This window comes from Mobula birostris, chromosome 19, assembly GCF_030028105.1.
Source record: "Mobula birostris isolate sMobBir1 chromosome 19, sMobBir1.hap1, whole genome shotgun sequence".
In the NCBI taxonomy this organism is placed as follows: domain Eukaryota; kingdom Metazoa; phylum Chordata; class Chondrichthyes; order Myliobatiformes; family Myliobatidae; genus Mobula; species Mobula birostris.
The window spans coordinates 13,167,318-13,189,020 of record NC_092388.1 but is presented as its reverse complement, the minus strand read 5'-3'; the positions used below and the strand labels follow the sequence as shown (position 1 = coordinate 13,189,020).

The 21,703-nt window shown below is 44.0% G+C and overlaps 1 protein-coding gene across 6 annotated transcripts in view; it reads right to left on the bottom strand.

The window, feature by feature from the left end:
- Positions 1-21,082, bottom strand: part of LOC140212445 (ornithine decarboxylase-like) — a 36,915-nt gene extending 15,833 nt beyond the window's left edge. The window contains exons 1-5 of one of the 6 annotated variants that reach the window (XM_072283242.1): positions 21,013-21,079; positions 20,199-20,319; positions 15,150-15,308; positions 10,651-10,824; positions 6,035-6,207 (exon numbers count right to left, since the gene is read on the bottom strand). In XM_072283242.1, coding sequence (XP_072139343.1) covers positions 6,035-6,207; positions 10,651-10,824; positions 15,150-15,248 — 446 coding nt within the window. In that variant the 5' untranslated portion in view covers positions 15,249-15,308; positions 20,199-20,319; positions 21,013-21,079. Of the gene's footprint in view, positions 1-6,034; positions 6,208-10,650; positions 10,825-15,149; positions 15,309-17,875; positions 17,904-20,198; positions 20,365-21,012 lie in introns of those variants that run through there. The other 5 variants (XM_072283241.1, XM_072283245.1, XM_072283246.1 and 2 more) reach the window with 5 other exon arrangements.
- Between the last annotated feature and the right edge of the window lie 621 nt (positions 21,083-21,703).

The window sequence follows — 21,703 nt, the reverse complement described above, 5'->3', positions numbered from 1 at the left end:
TCCCTTACAGTCAGAAACAGGTGAATTGATCATGGGGAACAAGGACATGGCAGACCAATTGAATAATTACTTTGGTTCTGTCTTCACTAAGGAGGACATAAGTAATCTTCTGGAAATAGTAGGGGACCGAGGGTCTAGTGAGATGGAGGAACTGAGGGAAATACATGTTAGTAGGGAAGTGGTGTTAGGTAAATTGAAGGGATTAAAGGCAGATAAATCCCCAGGGCCAGATGGTCTGCATCCCAGAGTGCTTAAGGAAGTAGCCCAAGAAATAGCGGATGCATTAGTGATAATTTTTCAAAGCTCTTTAGATTCTGGATTAGTTCCTGAGGATTGGAGGGTGGCTAACTGTAACCTCGCTTTTTAAAAAAGGAGTGAGAGAGAAACCGGGGAATTATAGACTGGTTAGCTTGACATCGGTGGTGGGGAAAATGCTAGTCAGTTATCAAAGATGTGATAACAGCACATTTGGAAAGTGGTGAAATCATTGGACAAAGTCAACATGGATTTGTGAAAGGAAAACCATGTCTGACGAATCTCATAGAATTTTTTGAGGATGTAACTAGTAGAGTGGATAAGGGAGAACCAGTGGATGTGGTATATTTGGATTTTCAAAAGGCTTTTGACAAGGTCCCACACAGGAGATTAGTGTGCAAACTTAAAGCACACGGTATTGGGGGTATGGTATTGATGTGGATAGAGAATTGGTTGGCAGACAGGAAGCAAAGAGTGCGAATAAATAGAGCCTTTTCAGAATGGCAGGCAGTGACTAGTGAGGTACTGCAAGGCTCAGTGCTGGGACCCCAGTTGTTTATAATATATATTAATGACTTAGACGAGGGAATTAAATGCCCATCTCCAAGTTTGCAGATGACACGAAGCTGGGCGGCACTGTTAGCTGTGAGGAGGAGGCTAAGAGGATACAGGGTGACTTGGATGGGTTAGGTGAGTGGGCAAATTCATGGCAGATGCAACTTAATGTGGATAAATGTGAGGTTATCCACTTTGGTGGCAAAAACAGGAAAACAGATTATTATCTGAGTGGCGGCCGATTAGGAAAAGGGGAGGTGCAACAAGACCTGGGTGTCATTGTACACCAGTCATTGAAAGTGGGCATGCAGGTACAGCAGGCGGTGAAAAAGGCGAATGGTATGTTGGCATTCATAGCAAGAGGATTCGAGTACAGGAGCAGGGAGGTACTACTGCAGTTGTACAAGGCCTTGGTGAGATCACACCTGGAGTATTGTGTGCAGTTTTGGTCCCCTAATCTGAGGAAAGACATTCTTGCCATAGAGCGAGTACAAAGAAGGTTTACCCAATTGATTCCTGGGATGGCAGGACTTTCATATGATGAAAGACTGGATCGACTAGGCTTATACTCGCTGGAATTTAGAAGATTGAGGGGGGATCTTATTGAAACGTATAAAATTCTAAAGGAATTGGACAGGCTAGATGCAGGAAGATTGTTCCCAATGTTGGGGAAGTCCATAACGAGGGATCACAGTTTGAGGATAAAGGGGAAGCCTTTTAGGACCAAGATGACGAAAAACTTCTTCATACAGAGAGTGGTGAATCTGTGGAATTCTCTGCCACAGGAAACAGTTGAGGCCAGTTCATTGGCTATATTTAAGGGGGAGTTAGATAAGGCCCATGTGGCTAAAGGGATCGGGGGTATGGAGAGAAGGCAGGTACAGGGTTCTGAGTTGGATGATCAGCCATGATCATACTGAATGGCGTGCAGGCTCGAAGGGTCAAATGGCCTACTCCTGCACCTATTTCCTATGTTTCTATGATAAACAGAAATGATTGGGAGAGGGGGCCGAGTGTAGTGTATATAAGTTTGCTGATGACACTAAATTAAGTGGGAAAGCAAATTGTCCAGCAGATACAGAAAGTCTGCAGAGAGATGTAGATGGGTTAAGTGAGTGGGCAAGGGTCTGGCAGATGGAGTACAATGTGAGGTCATCCACTTTGGAAGGAAAATGGAAGAGCAGGTTATTATTTAAATGGTGAAAAACTGCAGCATGCTGCTGTGCAGAGGGACTTGGGAGTGCTTGTGCATGAATCACAAAAGGTTGGTTTGCAGGTACAGAAGGTTATTAAGAAGGCAAATGGGATATTGGCCTTTATTGCTAGAGGAATTGAATTGAAGAGCAGGGAGGTTATGCTGCAACTGTACAGGGTACTGGTGAGGCTGCACCTGGAGTACTGCGTGCAGTTCTGGTCTCCTTACTTGAGGAAGGATATACTGGCTTTGGAGGCGATGCAGAGGAGGTTCATCAGGTTGATTTCAGAGGTGAGGGTGTTAGACCATGAGGAAAGATTGAGTTGCTTGGGACTGTACATGCCGGAATTCAGAAGAATGAGAGGAGATCTTATGGAAACATACAAAATTATGAAAGAGACAGGAAAGTTATTTCCACTGATATATGAGACTAGAACTATGGGGCATAGCCACAAGATTTGGGGGGATAGATTTAAGACGGAGATGAGAAGGAACTGCTTTTCCTAGAGAGCAGTGAATCTGTGGAAGTCTCTGCCCAATGAAGCAGTGGAGGCTACCTCAGTAAATACATTTAAAAGAAGGTTTGATAGATTTTTGCATAGCAGGGGGATTAAGAGTTATGGGGAAAAGGCAGGTAGGTGGAGATGTCCATGGTCAAATCAGCCATGATCTTACTGAATGGCAGAGCAGGCTTGATGGGCCAGGTGGCCAACTCCTGCTCCTATTTCTTATGTTCTGAAGAAGGCCAGTGTGTCATACACAGTTTTCACCACCTGTTTACCTGTGACACCATTTTCACTGAACAATGTACTTGTATTTCTCAGTCACTAATGTGGAAATGTACTGGTAGTAACAAAATGGCATTTTTATTTGTGACAGAATGGAAACTGTAGTGTACCAGAGTGGTTTGCTAATAATGTTTGTGCAACATTATGCTGAATAAACCTGAATCCTTGACAAACTGCAGACCATCACATGTATTACTGGAAGAATGCCAAACACATTGAAGTAGCAGAAGGACAGAATGTACCCTTTCCTTGAACTAAGGTGTGGGTAGCTGCACTTGTGTATAAAGGAGTGACTATGCTGTCTGTTGTTTTTTTTGGAGGCTGTCATGCTGTCATCAGCACTTGTGCGGTGCTAGTCTCCTCTTGCTGTAAGGAAAATAAATGTGCTTCTGATTGATCCACTCTGTTGTTTACTGTAGGACGTGGTGAAAAGGTACTCACACACTGTTCCTCAGCGCTCTCCAGACCCTTAACATTCACTGTGAAAATCCTACCCTGCTTTGATATCTCACATACACGGACTGGAATGAGGCTAACAAACCTTATTAACAAAAACAATTTACAAAAGGACTGTAGTATCTTATGCTGTTCCCAATCCACTATGAGTGCTCTGAGTTACAATTAGTATCCCTCACTTAATGGTGCCACTGAGAATAAAATTCTACCAGGAGATTGAATCGCTATATCTTTCAGCAAAAAACACACTGCTGAGGTCAAGGGTGTGTGCTTAACTCACTGTTCTACTCTCTCTGCACTCACAGCTGTTTTGCTAGGCACCACTCAAACACCATCTATATACTTGCTGATGACTTAACTATTGTAAGTATAATTTCAGATGGTGACGAGAGAGATAGATCAACTGGTTGAGTGATGTCACAACAATCTTACACTCAGTGTTAATAAAACAAAGGAATTGACTGAGAACTTCAGGAAAGGGGAGTCAAGGGAACACACACCAGTTCTTATCAAAGGATCAGCAGTGGAAAGGTTGAGAAATTTCAAATTCCTGTGTGTCAACACCTAAGGATCTATTCTGGGCACAACATATTGCATCTCCATCTGGTATGGGAGCAACCAAGCATTGGACCAGAAGTTCCTGCAGAGGACTGTGAGTACAGCTGAGAGGATCATAGGAGCCTCCTGAACATCCATCGGGGGGGGGGGGGGGGCATTTATCAGGAGTGATGTGTACGCAGGGTCGCACCTATCCATCCAGCATCCTCTCTGACTTACTACCATCAGGCAGGAGATTCTGATGCCTCAACACAATAATGGTCAGGATGGAAAACAGTTTCTTCCCTCAGGCCATTGGGCTTCTGAACTCCCTGCTGCATTGCATTCGAATTGTCACTGGCTAATCTGTTCTGTGCCTTACAATATTTAATTTATGCACTTTAGTTTGATTATATCTGTGTAATCCATCTGTAGGTTTTATCTTCACTTTCATAAGTTATCGTGTGTTATGTGTACTATGCTTTACACTCTGGTTCAGAGAAACGTCTCGTTTGATGGTATATAGGTATATAGTTAAATGAAATAAACTTGACTTGATGTAATTACAAAGAAGGCATGACAGCATCTGTATTTCATCTGGAGTTGCAGGAGACATGGTATGTCACTAAGCTCTCTCTCGGATTTCTACATACCGTGGAGAGTGTTCTGACTGGATGCTTCACCATCTGATGTGGTGGGGACAACTGCACCACTGCACTGGATTGGAGAAAAGCTGCAGAGGGTAGCAAACCCAGCCAGCCCCATCATGGGCACGGCATCAGGGCCTCCTTCAAAAGGTGATGTCTCAGAAAGACAGCATCCATCCTTAAGAACCCTCAAGGAGGAAGTGCAGGAGCCTGAGGATACACACTCAATATTTTTAAAACAGTTTCTTCCCCTTCGTCATCAGCTTTCTGAATGGGCAATGAACCCATGTACAAGACCTCACTATATATTTTTTGCTCTCTTTTAACACTATTTATTTAAATTATATATATATAATGATTATGATTCATAAGGGAAAATGATCATCTGAGGCACACAACATTAGTTCCACCCTTCAGAAAAAGCGTGTGAGGAACCTTGTAGAAAAATACGTAACACAATTCTTCTATTCACAATGGCAACCCTCAGGTGAAATAACATTGTACTGTTCGCAAAGCTAACATCACTCTGCAACTAGTAATAGAAAATGTACGCCATTAGTTTGCAGAAATAATCAGACATAGGCTGAAATGAAAGGTTTGATGAAAAGCAGTTGTAGTGGCTTCTCTGTACTGTTAACTGCTGAGGTAATGGTTTCTTTGTTGTAGCTGCAATGTTTGGGTTATGACTAGTGATAACGGGACTTTATCCAATGGGAGAGATGTTATTCTTTCTTGTGTCTGAAAGCTGTTGGTTTCGCGGGCTTTTGCCAGAAGGCGCGATGGGGAAGAAGAGAGCAGACGCGAATGAAGAGATGTCGTGGGACGTTCAACAGAGTGGGCTCCGAGCCGGAGTCCGGAGATCGCTGATGTTTCGGCGGAGGTCATTGTGGAGGAATACCTACCGTGTGAGCTCCAATGTATTCTGAGACTTTAAATGTGGGCCCTTTTATTTTTATTTGTTTATTTTCATACTAACCCGACATTCGAATTAAGATTCATAAAGTTTATCACTTGATTGTATATGGTGTACTGTCTGATAATTTGCATTGTGGGTTTGTGACGGGAATACATTACACAGCATCCACCCAAACTTGAATACCCTGTTTGGTGGGGCTGAAAGCTGATTCTCCTAGACTAACATGAGCAGCATGCCGGGTGAGTTACACAGTGTAGCAAGGTAGTTTGGATAATGGAGTGAGGATTTTTGAATCAGAAGATATTCTGCAGATCCCAGAAATCTAGAGCAACATACAAAATGCTGGAGGAACTCAACAAATCAGGCTGCATCAATGGAGGGGGAATAAACATTTGATAGTTTGGGCCGAGACCCCTCATCAGTCCTGGAAAGGAAGGGGGTAGAAGTCAGAATATTTCTACCACGAGTGCTGGAGTTTTAAGGGGAACAGTACACAGGAGATAGTGTTCTAGAACAGAGAACTATGTAGAACTAGATGAAGGCCAGCACTATGGAAGGAAATATGAAAAGTGAATGATGATTCAGACAGGTGTCTGCAGAGAATATCAAAAGTAGATGCATATTGCCTATATTTCAATTGAAATTATCAGCTGATTCAGACGAAAAAGAGATAATTGTTATTTACTTAGCAGTGGGATGGATCCGTGCAATTTTGAAAAGTTCATCTTTGTTATCGAATGTCATCATCTGAATCCCATTGGTGGCAGCAAATTTAATATGAGAGCCCTCCTTGCAGGGGTGTGCATAAATGATTCTCTCTGGGGGAACCCCAATATCTTGTACCATCGCAATCTCATTCTGTTGGGATAGAAAGAGAGTTACCTTTAATTTTTTTTATTTTTCTGAGTTCATTGATTGGCAAATTGTCACACGTTTATTATCGTCACATATACTGAAGTACAGTGGGAAACTTTGTCTTGCATACTGTCCATAATTCATTCATTTCATTCCGACAATGCATTGAAGTAGTAAAAGGGTAACAACAGAATTCAGAGAGTTACACAGAAAGTACAGTGATAGTAACATGCATGTAGACAGTAAAGTGCAAGGCGATAACAAGGTAGATTGTGAGGTCTAGAGTACATCTTATCTTGGTGGGATATAAGGGTGGTGAGTCAGGGGACAATGGGATACAAGGTTGGTAGATCGGGGGACTATAGGATACAAGTGTGGTGGGTCGGGGGACTACAGGATACAAGGGTGGTGGGACAGGGGACTACAGGATACAAGGATGATGGGTTGAGGGACCACAGGATACAATGGTGGTGGGTCGGGGGACGATGTAGGGTGAACCAGGGACAGAGATAGGCAGAACAAAGGGGCAACTAACCGATGAGGGCAGAACAGGAATCAGCTGCAGAGTAAAGCAGGGAGAGCAAAATGATTTTTGCACTGGGCCATGAAACATGGGGCAGCATGGTAGCGTAGTGGTTACCGTAACGCTTTACCCGCGAGCCAGGTTCAGTTCCTGCCAATGTCAATACGCTCATACATTCTACCTGTGACTGTGTGGGTTTCCTCCAGAAACTCCAGTTTTCTCCCACATTCCAAAGACATACGGGTTAGGGTTATAAGATGTGGGCCTGCTATATTGCTGCTGGAAGCATGGTGACACTTGTGGGCTACCCAGCACATCCTGAAACTGTTGGTTGTTGATACAAACTACACAGTTCACTGTATGTCTTGATGTGCAGTACTGTGCAAATGTCTTGGGCACATAGGTATACCTAGGATGCCTAAGACCTTTGCACAGTACTGTAATAATTTTATGTACTGCACTGTACTGTCACCATTTAAAAAAAATCATGACGTTTGGGTGATGATAATCCTGATTCTGATATGGGTTTCAGTTGTAGATTGAGAGTGGGAAGGGGGCAGGGAGAACCTTCTTGGTTAGGAGAAGGGGAAGGCAGAGCGGAGGGTGCGGGAAGCACCGGAGAGACATTCTGTAATGATCAATAAACCAATTGTGTAGAATCAGATGACCTTGCTTGGTGTCTCAGGGCTGGTGTGTCTGCACCCACACCACCTCTGTCTCCTGGCACTCCTTCTCTGCCACATGTTCCTACACCTCCACTTTCGCCATTCCCAACATCCTTTGCTCCAGCCAGATTTACAAACTCGCTCTCTGCGCCACGTTGACAGATACCGTACTGACTATATATATGTGCTATATACTGTATATATGACAAATAAAGCTAATCTTTAATGTTAAATGTAAAGGAATGCAAGAAGACGAGGACAGCACCACCATGGGAGACCACACCTAGAATATTGTATGCAGTTTTGGTCCCCTAATCTGAGGAAAGACATTCTTGCCATAGAGGGGGTACAAAGAAGGTTCACTAGATTGATTCCTGGGATGGCAGGACTTTCATATGATGAAAGACTGGATCGCCTAGGCTTATACTCTCTGGAATTTAGAAAATTGAGGGGGGATCTGATTGAAACGTATAAAGTTCTAAAAGGATTGGACAGGCTAGATGCAGGAAGATTGTTCCCAACGTTGGGGAAGTCCAGAATGAGGGGTCACAGTTTGAGGATAAAGGGGAAGCCTTTTAGGACCGAGATGGGGAAAAACTTCTTCACACAGAGAGTGGTGAATCTGTGGAATTCTCTGCCACAGGAAACAGTTGAGGCCAGTTCATTGGCTATATTTAAGAGGGAGTTAGATATGGCCCTTGTGGCTAAAGGGATCAAGGGGTATGGAGAGAAGGCAGGTATAAGGTTCTGAGTTGGATGATCAGCCATGATCCTACTGAATGGCGGTGCAGGCTCGAAGGGCCAAGTGGCCTACTCCTGCACCTATTTTCTATGTTTCTATGTAGGGTGAACTATGAAATTGTCATGTTCCGGTCCGTGAAGTCCATATTCCGGTTCACGATCTGGTCCGTCAACCCTTGCTCCAGGTTTTCCTATCTACCCTGTTTCTGTTCTTGTTGAGCTAATTGAGGCAGCTGATGCTCGTTGGGGCTGGCTACATAAATACCTTCAGAGACCCAGGTGTGGCTGCTGGATTGTTCTTGTCCTTACTCCTTGTATCCCTTCCCCTGCCTTCTGTTTCTTCGCCTGAAACCCTGCCTTGTGGGTAACTCTCACCTCACCTGAAGTTCTGTCTCGCCTTGCTTTGCCAGAAGCCCTGCCTTGTCTTGCCGGTAACTCTCGCCTCGCCTGAAGTTCTGTCTTGCCTTGCTTTGCCTGAAGCCTTGCCTTGTCTTGCTGTCTTGTCCTGGGGCCACCCTGTACTTAGCTCCCTTCCTGTCCCTTGCCCCCGCCCAGGTAAGCCAGGCTGTCTTGCCGTTACCTGGAATTGGTTCTGTCCCTTCCTGTCCCTTGCCTCTGTCGGGTGGTGATCCACACCCTGCCCAGGAGGAGCCAAGCCTCGCCTCAAGTCTCCTGCCTCCTGCCAAGCCTTGCCTCAAGTCTCCTGCCTCCAGCCTCGCCTTGCCGCAAGACTCCTGCCTTGCCTCTAGCCTCCAGCCTCCTGCCTAGCCTCTAGCCTGAAGCCTCCAGCCTCCTGCCTAGCCTCTAGCCTGAAGACTCCAGCCTCCTGCCTAGCCTCTAGCCTCTTGCCAAGTCAAGCCAAGCCTCTAGCCTCCATCCTCTTGCCAAGCCAAGCCTCTAGCCTCCATCCTCTTGCCAAGCCAAGTCTGTAGCCTCTAGCCTCTTGCCAAGCCAAGCCTCTAGCCTCCAGCCTCTTGCCAAGCCAAGTCTCTAGCCTCTTGTCAAGCCAAGCCTCAAGACTGCAGCCTCCAGCCTCGCCTCAAGACTCCAGCCTCACCTCAAGACTGCAGCCTCCAGCCTCACCTCGCCTCAAGACTCCAGCCTCGCCTCAAGACTCCAGCCTCGCTTCGCCTCAAGACTTCAGCCTCGACTCAAGACTCCAGCCTCGCCTCAAGACTCCAGCCTCCAGCCTCGCCTCAAGGCTCCAGCCTTGCCTCAAGACTGCAGCCTCCAGCCTCGCCTCAAGACTCCAGCCTCGCCTCAAGACTCCAGCCTCCAGCCTCGCCTCAAGACTCCAGCCTCGCCTCAAGACTCTAGCCTCGCCTCAAGACTGCAGCCTCCAGCCTCGCCTCAAGACTGCAGCCTCCAGCCTCGCCTCAAGACTCTAGCCTCGCCTCAAGACTCCAGCCTCGCCTCAAGACTCCAGCCTCCAGCCTCGCCTCAAGACTCCAGCCTCGCCTCAAGCTCCAGCCTCCAGCCTCGCCTCAAGACTCCAGCCTCGCCTCAAGACTCTAGCCTCGCCTCAAGACTCTAGCCTCACCTCAAGACTCTAGCCTCGCCTCAAGACTGCAGCCTCCAGCCTCACCTCAAGACTGCAGCCTCCAGCCTCGCCTCAAGACTCCAGCCTCACCTCAAGACTCTAGCCTCACCTCAAGACTCTAGCCTCACCTCAAGACTCCAGCCTCGCCTCAAGACTCCAGCCTCGCCTCGCCTCAAGACTTTTCCTGTCCATGTCCTTGCCATCGCCCTATATCCTAGTCCTGTCCCTCGTACTTCAGTTTCTGTGTCTTGCACCTGGGTCCATTCCCACCGCCGCCTTATGACAGAAATGGCTTAAAAGAAAGGCTGAAGTGAGAACAAACAACCTGTAGGGGAACAGAGGCAACGAGAAGCACAGAGAAGTGCAGAAGCGGCTGGACAACACAGAGCAGATCTGGCAAATGGGCCACGTTGTAATGGGGATATAGAGGAAATGGCACCGATAATCATTCCACGGCCAAAGTCATTTAAGTCACATTTCTTTCCCATTCTGATGTTTGGTCTGAACAAAAACTGAACCTCTTGACCAGGTCTGCATGCTTTAATGCATTGAGTCGCTGCCACATGATTCTCTGATTAGATATTTGCATTAATGAGCAGGTGTATGTAATAAAATGGCCACTGAGTGTATAAGCAGTGAGATATTGAATGGACTTCATTACTTACATCCTTCATATACATGAAGAGTAAAAATCTTTACGCTATGTCTCCATCTAAATGTGCCACATGCAATTATAGTAATTTATAATCAATATTATGTACAACAGGATAGTCAATATAACAGATATACAGTTGCATCAGCATGAATTAAGCAGCCTGCTGGCCTGGTGGAAGAAGCTGTCCCGGAGCCTGTTGGTCCTGACTTTTATGCTGCAGTACCATTTCCCGTGAAGCTTGGGACATTATTTCCATTGTTGCATACATTAACATGTTTTAATATTTACAGAGCACCAGGGAGCTCATTATTCCAAATCCTACCTTACTGGCACAGTCAAAGTTGATCCCTAATTGAGCAAGGGTCCAAACTATTGGTTTGCTATTATTGCATTTCACAGCGTAGAAAGGTTTCACTCGAGGCAATGCCATCTTCCACTGATGATGTTTCTTTATGACTTCACCCAAGTCGGCAACGTAGAAGGCATCTGTGTTACCCTGCAACATAAGGCATGGTGATCATACTGACTGTCATTATCCACTGATTTAACATTACAGTATTAGATTCCTACAATTAGCCTTCTCTGCTAAATTCAATAAATTGAGCAAAACATTGGAATGCTGTGCCATTCATGTGTTTGACAAAATATGTAGAAAGATTTGCTAGTGCTGCTCCGGGTGTGGGTGTTTGAACTAGAGTTGTAGGAGAGGGGAACCAAAGTGACATGGCAGATTGTGGGGTAGTTGTGGGAAAAGATGTTATTAAGCCTACGTACAAAGGCAGGAATCAAAAGCATGGTGGGAATAATGTTCTTAGTAATGTCTATTTCAATGCAAGGAGTATTGTAAGTAAGGCGGATGAGTTTACAGCATGGATCAACACACGGAATTATGACACTGAAGTCAATGATGAATAGCGTAGAATGAAGAACACTCATTAAAAATGTGGCCACTAAACACTACAGTACAGTTTGAGAATGAGAATGATTTTAATTAGCCAAGACATTTGCCTTTACAATTAAAGGGGAGAGTAGGGTGGGAATGTCAAGTTTTTGACATGATAATAGCACTGGTAACAGCTGCCAATAAGGTGAGCACTGAACTGTGGGATGTGGATCTGTTGGTCTCTACTTCAAAAACTAGTAACCAGATTTATGTAGTAAGCACGTGGCCATGTGGATCTACTTTGTAATTTTAAGATAATCGTAGTCGGTTGTCATTGATAGGGTAGTAAAGAAATCTTATGGCAATCTAGTCTTTGTTAATAGAGGCATTGAATTCAAGAGTCAGGAAATTATGTTGGAGCTTTATAAAACTCTGGTTAGCCCGCATCCAAAATATTGCCTTCAATTCCGGTTGTCCATTACAGGAAGGATGTGGAGATTGTGGAGAGGTTTATCAGGCTGCTGCCTATGCTATGAAGCGGAATTGGGCAAACTGTAATGGGAGAAGCTGAGGGGAGACCTGATAGAAAGTGTAGCCCCCCCGGCCACCCTCAGGGTCGCTTGGCTCACTGTCATTTAGGGAAACAGCCTCGGCCCCGGCAAACTGGGTAATTAGTTTGTGTGGATGCTGTGTGATGTACCCCACCCCGCCCAAATAACAGACAATACACCAGATGCAATTAAATGATTTACAGTTTATGGATATTACTGGAACTATATAATTAATAGAGAATAAAATATAAAAGGAAAATAAAGGGCACCACACTTATCAAAGTTCAATCTCTTCATGCACAGTTGGAGCTCGGGACCCTTCTTCTTCACCCTGCAACCCCTCGGACCGCCTCAACCGGCCACCTGGGACCAACAACCGTGGTCGACCAGACGCTCCACACGAGTCCGTCTCCGTCTCTTTGCCAAACGCCCTCCTCGGGGTCCGACCCCGTTAACGGACATCACAGCACCTGGTCCATTCTCTGTCTCTCCCTCCCGCCAAAACCCCGCGCATACAAATCTTCCAGATACACTGAAATCATAACAACTATCCCAATTGGTTAATAGCACCCTGCTATCTGTATTAACCCAAGCAAATGTCTAGCTGGAGACTTTCTCAGCATTTAACATAACAAAGAAGCCATTTTAATTAGCCTCCGCAGTAACATAAAAGACGAAACCCCCTTACAAAAGTTATAAGATTATGAAGGGCGTAGATAGACAGCCTATATCCTACTCACCAGGGTCAAAAGGTCTAATTTTAGAGGGTATATATTAAAGGTGAGAGGCAGCAAGTTCAAAGGAGAGGAGCAGGACAAATTTTTTTTAACGCAGACTGGTAGTTGCTTCGAGAGCGCTGCCAAGCTTGGTTGTGGAAACAAATATGATGGAAACATTTAAGAAGCTCTCAATACAGAGAATGGAGAGATATGGATTTGTGTAGGTAGAAAGGATTAGTTTAGTGGGCTTTCAATGATTGACATAATTAGTTTGGCACAACATTGTCAGCCAAAAGTCCCATTCCTGTGCTGTCCTGTTCTATGTTCTAAAGGGTTTACTATGATATACAAGGTATATGATGAACTGAAGGGCCTGTTTCTGTGCTGTGTGATGCTCTCCGGTTTTCACACAGAAACCACATTAGATTTCACCGTTCATTCAAAATGCCATAATTAAATATCAGAATAAAGTTATTTGATTAACAATTTGAACTCCAACATTGGGCAATAAATTACAGGACAATAGAGGAAACCTGTTTGGTTGCTCAAGGTAACAGAGGTGATGATGTAAAATTTAGCCTTTGATGTCATTTATATTTTCCCCAACGGAAGATTCAATTTATTGGGGATAACTACACTTATTTGTGAGGAAATAAATGTAGAAACCAACCCAAAGCATGTAAAAATGTCATAACAAACATTTTATTTGTGTTCCGTCTAAATCCATAATTGACAAGCAGTTGGCATGAGCTTGGACTAATGAATTTTTAAATCTCATTGACTGGCTCCTATTCTGACAAATAATGTTATGATAAGCATCCACTTGGTTTCTGTAAAAGATCTATTACATTTTTAACTGAAGCTGTAGAATGGTAAAGATTAATTTGAAGTGTTCTTCTTGATGCTTTCTCCATTTGTTTTAGACAGAGGAAGCTATTTTTCTAAGCAGTGCTTAAAAGATATTTGTATTTGTTTCCTTCTCATTTACCTCTTCACTCTGATTCCTTTGATTCAAAATTCAAGTTTATTTGTCATGTGTACATGGAAACGTACAGTGAAATGTGTCACTTGTGGTAACAATCAAATCACCACAGGACATGCTGGGGGCAGCCCACAGGTGTCACCACACATTTCGACGTCAACATAGCATACCCACGACGCTCGGCAGAACAACACAGAACACAACAAGCCACGAAACAACAAGCACAAGACATGCACACGCACATTCCTTTAACCTCCAGCAGACACGGACTCAGACCTGCAGATACTGGGCTTCAACCCCTCAGGCGGACTTACAGAGAGTCACAGCTTTGTCTTCAGCCAACAGGCCTTGATTTCCAGACTTCTGATTAAACTCTTGGGCCTCAAGGCTTGATGCTTGGCATCAATCCCAGGACATGCTGATCACCGAGCACGGGGCATCAAGCTCCAGTCTCACTGATGACAGGACCTGAATACTAGACCTTGAAATCTGGTCTCACTAATTTGCAAAATAAGGGGGTTGTTGGAACTCATTTGTTCCTGCCCACAAGGAACTCCAACTCTAGAACCCACCGACATTCTTGCCGCTGACCGGAGGTGGCGGGGGTGTGGGGGTAGTGTGTGGGTGACTTCGTCCATTTTCTGCCGGTCTGGCTTCCAACCACAGATGTCCCACATCTGCGGTGCCGGTCTTCAAATGTGGAGTGGAGACTTAGACTCCAGCCTGACCTCTGATACCACACACTCCTGCTCCTAAACCGTAACCTGACCCCTAAATCCTCTCTGTCCTCAAAACCAGTCTTATAGATCTAAAAACAATTAAAAGTTAAACATTCAGACAACTAAAAAACAATACACCTGCTGACCATCCGCAGGATTGAAAGTCTAGATTTTAACACTGCAGGGTCCACACACTAATCATTTGTAGAGGGCATGCTTAATTAGAAAAATTGACCTGCAATTCCCCATTAAAATTGCATTGGGGCCTTACTCTTCCATAGGATCCTGACTGGAATGTAGCAAGATAGCTCCCAACTATTCCTGCAGGAAGGCTTTGCTAGTTATTTTGAAATTCAGACCCATAGAAAAAATCCGAGAAGGCAACGAGGAGAGTTGGGTTCCAGTTCAGATATGTTCCCATTATCACCAAGTTGCTGGAGTAAAAATCACTGACACAAACAAGTGACACAAGAGAGACTGTAGGTGCTGGAAATCTGCAGCAGTGTATGCAAAATTCAGGGAGAACTCAGCAGATCAGGCAGCATCTATGGAGTCTGATGAAGGGTCTCAGCCTGAAATGTTGATTGTTCATTTGCCTCAATAGAGGCTGACTGACTTGCTGACTTTTGACTTTTTCCAGCATTTTGTCTGTATTGCTTCATACAAAGTAATAGTTTTGAGGGTATATTGATGTCATGATAAATGAATCATAGTAAATGTCGGAAACATTTGATTTGATATTAATGAACTAGATTACCTTGTCAAAGTAGATGATTATTTACTTTTATGTTACTAGCATTCCTTGAGGATTATTATAACTCCAAACATTTAATATATAATTCATTTTTTGAATATATTGTCAAGATTAATAGTGTCAGAACTTGTTATCCTTGAATAAGCAGAAGAATGACATGTTTATGACTTAATCTGAAATTTACTACTGGCATAACATCATGTCAATACTCACTGTGAGCTTTTTCTCATTGATCTTCTGGCCAATGACGTCCATGGCAGTGACCCCCTCCTCCAAAATGACAAAGTTGGTCTCATTAACACAGTCTTCCATTTTCAGTGTTTGCAGGGGGCTTGGTGCTATTCCAGAATTCAACAATGGAACTAATTTAGTCTTAAATAAAAATCCAAAATATTAGAAGTATCACAATAAAGATTATCAGAGGGTAATGTAAGTGTTGTTTTCTACATAAACTTTCAGGTTAAATATTGGACTGTTTTAACAATGTCAGTCAAGAGATAGAAATAGCTGCTCTTCATCTGAATATATGCCATGACAACACATTCGCAAATTATTCTTGGGCAAGAAAATTTGATGCTATTATGGAGCAGGTAACAAAAAATAGAAATTTTAACAAAAAATGTGTGAAACTACAGAATGAAAGTTAATATTTTTTGTCACTGCACAAGATTCAACTGTGTATTGTTATCATCGGCAGCAAAATTTGCTGCCGCTAAGAATACGCCAGTTTCAGATTAAATATTAAAAGTCAAACAATAGAAATAGCTGCTTTTCAACAGAATGTAAGGCCATAAGATATAGAATTAGACCATTTACCCAATAAGATTGCTCTGCTATTTCATCATGGCTGATCCATTTTCCCTCTCAACCCCAATCTCCTGTTTTCTCCCCATAAGCCTTCATGCCCTGGCTAATAAAGAATCTATCAACCTCTGCCTTAAATATACCCAGTGACTTGGACTCCACAACCACCCGTGACAATGAATTCCACATATTCACCACTCTGACTAAAGAAATTCCTCCTCATCTCTGTTTTAAAAGGACATCCCTTTATTCTGAGGCTGTGTCCTCTGGTCTTAGACTCCCCCACCATCAGAAACATCCTCTCCACATCCACTCTATCAAAGCCTTTCAACATTTGATGGATTTCATTGAGGTCACTCCTATTTCTTCTGAATCCTAGTGAATACAGACCCAGAGCCATCAAATGCTCTTCATATGACAAGCCATTCAATCCTGGAATCATTTTCATGAACCTTCTTTGAACACCCTCCAAGGTCAGCATATCCTTTCTCAGATAAGGGGCCCAATATTACCCACAATACTTCAAGTGAGGCTTCACCCATGCTTTATAAAATCTCAACATTACATCCTTGCTTGTCATACTCTGGTCATCTCAAAATGAATGCTAACATCACATTTGCATTCCTTACCACAGACTCAACCCGCAAGTTAACCTTTAGGGAGTCCTGCACAAGGACTCCCAAGTCCCTTTGCACTTCAGATTTTTAAAAATTTTCTCTCCATTTAAAAAACAGTCTACCCCTTCATTTCTTCTCCCAAAGTGCATGACCATACACTTCCCAACATTATTCCACGTGCCACTTATTTGCCCATTTTCTTAACCTAAGTCACCTATAGCCTTTCTACTTCCTCAGAACTACCTGCCCCTCCACCTATCTTCGTATTGTCCGCAGACCTGGCCACAATGCTCTCAATTCCGTCTTCCAAGACATTGACACAGAATGTAAAAAGAATCGGTCCCAGCACAGACCCCTGTGGAGCATCACTAGTCACTGGCACCAACCAGAAAGGCTCCCTTCATTCCCACTCTTTGCCTCCTGCCAATCAGCCACTGCTTTATCTATACTAGCATCTTTCCTGTAGAACCACAGGCTCTACTGGAAACTTGTTAAGCAGCCTCATGTTTGGCACTTTGTCAAAGGCCATATGAAAATCCAAGTACACAACATCCACCAATTTTCCTTTGGCATACATATGACTTGACAACACATTAGTAATTAATTGTTGGGCAAGAGATCGTGATATCCCCTTAACTATTGTGGAGCCAGAAACTAAAAAAAAAGAACGTCCTTAAAAAAAAAGGTTTGTAAGTATAGAGTAGTAACACACACAAAATGTCTAGAAGTGTTTCCCCCCTCGACCTTCCCTCTTCTCTATTTCTCCACTCTGGCCTCCATCTTATCATTTCTCTTATCATGTGGCCAAGTGGTTAAGGCATTGGACTAGTGACCTGAAGGTCGTGAGTTCGAGCCCCAGCCGAGGGAACATGTTGTGTCCTTGAGCAAGGCACTTAATCATACATTGCTCTGCAACAACACTGGTGCCAAGCTGTATGGGTCCTAATGCCTTTCTCTTGGATAATATTGGTGTCGTGGAGAGGGGAGACTTGCAGCATGGGCAACTGCTGGTCTACCATACAACCTTGCCCAGGCCTGCGCCTTGGAGAGTGAAGACTTTCCAGGCGCAGATCCGTGGTCTCGCAAGACTAATGGATGCCTTTACTGTTATCATCAACAGCAAAATGTGATGTTGCTAAGAATACACAGACCTTCAAGCATCTACAAGTTCCATTTTACAAAGATATGTGATAACTTGATCCTGTCTTTATGGATCAGCAACCAATTGGAGTGTTTCGCAAATGATACCATACCAATTCCATCACTACTGCTCAGGGAGCTACTGACACAATTCAGGATAATAAAAAAGCTGAGATCATAAGGCAGAGGAGCAGAATTAGGCCACTTGTCCCATCAAGTCTGCTCCACTATTCTATCATGGCTGATTTATTATCCCTCTCAACCCCATTCTCCTGCCCTGGCTGGATGAAGTGTCTGGGCCCAAAATGTCAACTGTTTATTCATTTTCATAGATGCTGCCTGACCTGTTGAGTTCCTCCAGCATCTTGTGTATTTTACCTTGGCTTTGCAGCATCTTGGCCTTGGATCACCAGAAAGTGGTGGGGAAACGGTCCTCGCTGGGTGTCAACACCTCCCTCTGCAACTGGATACTGAATTTCTTAACAGTAAGGTGACAGTCAATCCGTGTGGGCAGTAACGTCTCTAGTCCCATCAGACTGAGCACTGACACTCCCCAGGGCTGTGTGCTCAGCCCGCTGCTGTTCACACTGCTGACGCACGACCGTGTCGCAGGATCCAGCTCACACCGTGTCACCAAGTTTGAGCTTGACACAACAGTGTTTGGCCCTATCAAGAACGATGACGAGACAGACCATAGAGAGGAAGTGGAGTGGCTGGTGGATTGGTGTGAGAAGAACAACCCAAGCCTGAATGTGGAGAAGACAAAGGAAATCATTGTGGACTTCAGGAAGGGGCAGACAAACCATCCCCCTCTGCGAATACATGGCTTCTCCATAGAGGGAGTTAAGTACACCAAGTTCCTGGGAGCTCACATCATGGATGACCTCACCTGGTCCCTTAATATCACCTCCCTGAACAAGAAGCACCTCCACTTCCAAAGAAGATTGAGGCAAGAAAGGCCGCCCTCATCTTAACTGTATTTGACAAGAGCATCCTGACAAGTTGCATCTCCTCCTGGTATGGGAGTGGTTGAGCATCGGACCAGAAGTCTTTACAAAGGACAGTGAGGATCATGGCGGGGTGGGGGGTCTCCCTACCATTGGGGACATTTATCAGGAGTGCTGGAGTGCTGGGCAGGCAGAGTCCGTATTATTAAGGATCCCACCCAGCCATCCAGCATCCTCTTTGACTTTCTACCATCAGGCAGGAGACTCCAATGCATAAAAACAAAAATGGTCAGGATGGGAAACAGTTTCTTCCCCCAAGCCATTAGGCTTCTGTATTGGAGGGGTCGTGACTGTCAGGTGACACCACTGCCCATTACCTGGCCGAAAGACATGCCACCTGCCAATCAAGGTTTGATCCCTCCACGCCCATCAATGCACACCTAGCCATTGCCCCCCCAACCCCCGTGAATTACCTAGGCGGGACCCTCCAGCCCTGCTGCACTACAAAGGGTGCCACGTGTGCTGGACTCTCTCTCTCCTTGCCATCCGAGGGATCAGCCTGCTTCACTCTAGGCTGAGAACCGTGGAACAGCGCTGGCATTGAATAGGGTTGGGAGCGTTGGTTGTTGTCCTTAAAAGCAGAGAGCTATGCCTGCACAGAGTCAAGGGTAGCGGGTATTGCATAGACTTTTCCCTTAGTTGTGTGTGTGTGTGTGTGTGTGTGTGTGTGTGTGTGTATGTATATACACTTGGTTACCATGCAATGTTATTAATTGTCCGCATGTGTTTTATTGCCGGGGGGTTATATGGGAGGCAGGGTTTGAGGGTCGGCACAACATTGTGGGCCGAAGGGCCTGTAATGTGCTGTACTATTCTATGTTCTATGATCCGACTTCTCCCACGACTGCTGTAAATCGTGTGCGTGAGCATGTTGCTTCTGTTGCCATTTTTCCCATGCTTGTTATTTATGTGTAGATTTTATCCTTCCCTTCATCAGTTATCATGTGTTATGTGTCGTATGTGTACTACTGTGCTTTACGCCCTGGTTCAGAGAAACATTGTCTCATTTCTATGTACATTATATTGTTTTATATATATATATAATTTAAAATATATACACACACACACATATACATATATATATGTAAATAACAATAAACGACTTCAGCTTGATCTGCAGATTTTCTCGTGTTTGTGGTTGCTCACAATACTCCAGGTTTGGTTGGACTACAATCCTCAAGATCCTGCTTTTCAGCTTTCTACCTAGCTCCCTACATTCGCTCTTTAGGTCCTCATCCCTTTTCCTACCAATGCCATAGGTACCTATATGTACCACAACTTCCGGCTGTTCACCCTGCCCCTTTAGAATGCTGTGAACCTGCTCCACGATGTCCCTGACCCTTGCACATGGGAGGCAATATCAGGGCATCTCTCACATCCACAGAATGTCCTGCTTGCCTCTCCAGCTATGGAATTCCCGATCACCACTGCACTCCACTTCTCCCCAGCCAGTGTTTCTGAGCCACAGAGCCAGACTCAGCCAGCCAGAGAGCTGGTCGCTGTGGCTTTCCCCTGCTCTGCACTGTAGGCATTGTGTCAAGCCATACAGTGACCCAAGAAAGAAAATAAAACTCACATGCACCGAGGTACAGTGAAAAGCTTGTCTTACACACCATTCAAGCAGATCAATTCATTACTTCATGGTAAAACAAGATAAAACGTCAACATAATTCAGAATAAAATGTAATACTTACAGAGAAAGTGCAATGAAGGTAGACAGTAAGCTGCAAGGTCAAAATGATGTGGTTTGTGAGGTCAATTCCTCTTTACCGTACTAGGGAGCCGTTCAGTAGTCTTACAACAGCGGGATGAAAGCTGTCCTTCAGACAAGTAGTACATGACTTGAGGTTTTTATATTGTCTAGCCGATGGGACAGAAGAGGAGAGCAAACACCTGGGATGGGTGGAGTCTATGACTATGTTGGCTGCTTTACTGAGGCATTGTGAAGTGCAGAAAGAGTCCAAAACATTCACTCTATTTTGTTTCACTTGACCTACTGAATAATTCCTGCTTTCTCTGGTTTTATTTTATATTTCTAACATCTGAAGTATTTTGTTTACTTGTGATGTCATCAAGTTGTGTGAGCAGTTAATAACATTTAAAAATTCTTAAGTGTGCAAAAAAGTAAAAAGTGCTGTTTTTAAGTTGATGTTAACATAGTTCACAAGATAAAAATAAACATAAATCCCCAGCATTAAATGAAAGCTCAAGTATATTAAGCACATATTTAACATAAATTCAGAACTAGTTTTTTAAACAAGAATGGGATCTTGAAATAATTAACTTAGGAAATAAATTTCAGTTAGTTTATTTATAGCAAGATAATTTTCACTTAAAGTCATAGAGAGACAACATGGAAACAGGCATTTAGGCTCTGTGTCCGCACCAACCTTCACCCACCCATTTACACTAATCCTCTATCAATCCCATTTTTTATTCTTCTCAAGTTTTCCAACAAGTTGCCCCAGATTCTGCAATTCACTTGCACACAAGAGGCAATTTACTCACCAAACTACACCACTTTGGGACCAGAGCACAGTCGGGAGAATAAGCAAACTGCAGGCCACACTATGGTGATACATGCCTTGTGGGTATCTTGTGACTGTCTCATGACCATGATGTAATTGAGTATCTTGTGAGCATGATGTAATTGTCTTCTAATGGTGGGGTGATGTAATTTTTCTGCCAGTGTGAGATGACATGATGTAATTTTCCGCTGGTGAGTGGTCACATGATGACATGTTCTAACAGGCATATAAAGGGGAAATCCCTATTGTCACGCAGTTAGTTCATCAGTTAATTCGTAAGTTGGTGTTTTGGTGCGTATTCGTCTCATGACGCAGTTTCATTTTAAAGTGGAGTTTTATTTTCTATTTTAAGGTGCAAAGGTTGTGCCAGCAGTTCACCAATTGCTGCCAGTTCTTGTTTGTTGCACCTTTGTTTTACCCTTACAGTCTAGTATTGGAGAATGAAGACCTTACCAAAGTACGGGAACCCAAAGGATTGAGTAAAGTTGGTGTCGTTTGGCGGTTTTATAAAGGATTGACCTTAATGAATCTTCATTCAGGAATAGTGGCCTGCATCTAAGATAACCCCTGCAAGATCAGGAAGGTTTGTGCAGTGTTCACCCTCCAGCAAAAAGGTCAGTTCTTTAAGTCGTTTTATTTTCTTCGTCCTGAAGCCTTTGGACAAGGCATCT